The 3404-nt window shown below is 39.8% G+C and overlaps 1 protein-coding gene across 1 annotated transcript; it reads left to right on the forward strand.

Moving 5' to 3' along the window:
- The first annotated feature begins 280 nt into the window (after nt 1-280).
- Nucleotides 281-2159, forward strand: LOC121994070 (rust resistance kinase Lr10-like). The gene is made up of 2 exons (XM_042548240.1): nt 281-901; nt 962-2159. The coding sequence occupies exons 1-2, from the start codon at nt 361-363 to the stop codon at nt 2026-2028; spliced, it is 1608 nt and encodes a 535-aa protein (XP_042404174.1). The 5' UTR covers nt 281-360; the 3' UTR covers nt 2029-2159.
- The last annotated feature ends 1245 nt before the right edge of the window (nt 2160-3404 follow it).

The raw sequence follows: 3404 nt of genomic DNA on the forward strand, positions 1-3404 counted from the left end.
TTATAGTTCTATCTCATCCACCGTATCAATAACTAAATAAAGGCCCGTGCAATACCTTCTTACATTATTTGAGAAGAAAATTCCGCACTGTCAACCAATAGAAAGCCTCTAAGTCAATTCTTGAAATTTAACGTTTGATAATCGAGTAAGTTCCTTGTCAACTCAAGGTTCCTGAAAGTTACGAGCTATATAAATTTCCACAATGAAAAAGACAATGCGTATAGAAAATGAAATCTAAATTAATTATGAGACAACGAACGTCTCCGACCCGCAGCAATAGTTCATTGTGGACCTTGACTTCCTCCACAGATCATGCTTCCTCCGTAATTCCAAACTCGAATACCTTAATCTAATTTCACCATGAGTCGCCTACTCTGCCTTCTACTACTGCTTCTCCATGCTTCCAAAGCCAAGAGTTGGGCTGAGGATCTCGAGGGGAATGAGGAAGAAGAGTTTATCAAGGATTGCCGAACTAATTCCGCCTGCAGAGGAACAGACGTCAGCTACCCCTTTCGCCTGAACTCGACTCCCGCGTACTGCGGCGTTCAGGGCTTCGAGGCATCATGTTCCGCTGCTGGTGACGCCATCATCTCGCTCCCTGATTTAGGACCCTGCAAGCTCATCTCCATGAATTTTGAGTCCGTTAGAATCAAATTAGGAGATGAAAGAGCTGATCAGTGTTCCTTGCAAAAGCTCATCTACGCCAATCTCACCGGTTCAATTTACGGCAGTTATTCGCTGGTGAGATGCCCGAGTGGAATAGCAACAGATTCGGATTCGATTAGAGGACCCATTCCGTGCCTCAGCAATGAGAGTCAAGGGCAGTTTGTTTATCAAGTGGATGCTTCGGCTTCCATGGACCTGCTCCCGTCACAATGCGAGGGCACCGGAAGTGCTGTTGGTCAGTATCTTTGTTGATTCTTTCTGAAATATTTCTTTTGATGATTTTCTTTCTTATCAGGAGCGTGTGTAAGTGGAATTGTAGCTGTATTAGCAGCTCTCATTATAGTGTACATTTTAAAGAAGTCTGAAAAGGATAAACAAACTCGTTTTAAGGTAGAACAATTTCTAGCAGCATATGGCGATGCAAAACCAACTCGGTATTCTTTTTCAAATATTCGAAAGATCACAAAGAGGTTCAAGAATAAGTTGGGGCAGGGTGGTTATGGAAGTGTGTATAAAGGGGAGCTATCAAAAGGAATTCCGGTTGCCGTTAAGATGCTTGAGGGTTCGAAGGGGGAAGGTCAAGAATTCATCAATGAAGTTGCAACCATTGGAAGGATTCACCACATCAACATTGTTCGCTTGTTGGGATTTTGCTCAGAACGATCAACCCGTGCTTTGATCTACGAGTTCATGCCAAATGAATCTTTGGAAAAGTATATTTTCTTAGGACAAGACAAAGGAAGCAACAAACCATTCAACATGGAGAAATTGTTGAACATTGCGATTGGCATCGCTCGAGGCATCAAGTATTTACATCAGGGATGTGAACAACGCATTTTGCATTTTGATATTAAACCACATAACATTCTATTGGATCATCAGTTAAATCCAAAGATTTCAGATTTTGGGCTAGCAAAGCTTTGCTCAAGGGAGATTAGTATTGTGACTATGACTGCTGCGAGAGGTACAATGGGATATATTGCTCCTGAGATGTATTGTAGGAATTTTGGAACAGTGTCATATAAATCTGATGTCTATAGTTTTGACATGTTGTTGTTGGAGATGATAGGAGGCCGAAAAAATCATGATCCTGAAATAGGAAAAAAGAGTGAGATTTATTATCCAGAATGGGTGTACGATCGACTAGTTGAAAGACAAGATTTAGTATTGACAACGGAGGTGGAAGAAAAAGATGGAGAAATAATGAAGAAGCTCTCCAAGGTGACTTTATGGTGTATTCAGTGGAATCCAACTGAAAGACCTACCATGACTAGAATTCTTCATATGCTTACAAGTTCAGAAGAAGTGCACATGCCTCCTAAACCATTTGTCTCTAATATCAATCATGATTATACTAATTAATTAATATCCCAAACATTCTCTCTTTCTATGTGTAACCTAAGTTGGTAGTGACTTAAGTAAGTTCGTCGTGTTTATATTCAGTGGAATCCTATTGGCATTATTGTATGGATATTTACAAGAATTATTTTCTTCTATAGTTCTATAGTGAACTACTTTCCACCGAGATGGTTATCAGATTTTACCATGGAAAAACAAGTCTCTCTATTTGGGGTAGGATCACAATCATTAATGATTAATGATTAATCATAACGCGTGGCAAAGTCTAACCTTGACTTCCTGCACAGATTATAAATTGGAGATCCACGCTTCCTCTTTAATTACCAGTTTGAATTGGAATTTGGAAATTGGAAGTCATCTCCCTCCCTTAATTGTTCACCATGAATAGCATACCCTACACTTCACCTTCCCTCCCTTATTTTATTGTTAAATTATATTGTTAAATCACCAAAATAATATACTTAATCATAAAAGAGAAATCTTTGTTTCGCACTTGTATAATTATGTCCCAATTCTTTTGGATGAAACCTATCTGAGCTTCCACAATTTCCAGCCTAGAGTTCTCTTTTCAACATTTCGTATTTAGAATCTTGTATTGGTGAAAATTGAGATTGTTTGTCTGTTCAGACTCCATCTTCTTTTATTGCGAGCAAGCACTCTTATAAACTCCCTATATCTTCTCATGTGAATAGACTAAAGTAAATTAATCTCTTACCAAAATCTTTATTTCTTGTCAACGCGCGCGGTAACAACTTTTTAAGCTTTGATCATCTCATTGAGTTTAGTTATCTTGATGATCATAAATCATCAATCCAAAACTGTAAATTAAGTGTGAGCCAATGATAATAGGACCCATAAGTATGATGTTACATTCTGTTTACTGGTCACCAGTTCGCAATGGAAGAACAAATTGGTGTGCCATAATGCATTGTAAAATTCATAGAATAAATGCCAATACCATTTCTACGATTTTTCACTTCCACATGATCAAAATATATTGATACGGCGTATAAGGGCTCCACAGAGACGTAGTAGTCAGAAGTCAAGGGGGCGTGGCAGTCAAAAGTCAAGAGAATGTGGCAGTCAGAAATCAAGGAAAGAGGGTGGGTAGAGCGCCCCACCTCATCTACTGCATAACTCCCGATCGGTCACTATCAGGTCGGGCACCTAAGACATAAGACCAAGCAGTTCCTAGCCTGTCCTCGACTGATCAGTTCTTACCCGCTTGGGCTGTATATGGGCCAGCTCACCTTTCCCATCAAAGGCCCCAGCTTAGTAGCTTAGCTGAGTAGTCCCCTGGGCGGGCTACAACGGAACTTAAGCAAGTACATACAATGCTAGATGACAACAGTATCAGGGAATCGTAACTGCCTGTCAGA

The sequence above is a fragment of the Zingiber officinale genome, chromosome 6A (assembly GCF_018446385.1).
Source record: "Zingiber officinale cultivar Zhangliang chromosome 6A, Zo_v1.1, whole genome shotgun sequence".
NCBI lineage: Eukaryota > Viridiplantae > Streptophyta > Magnoliopsida > Zingiberales > Zingiberaceae > Zingiber > Zingiber officinale.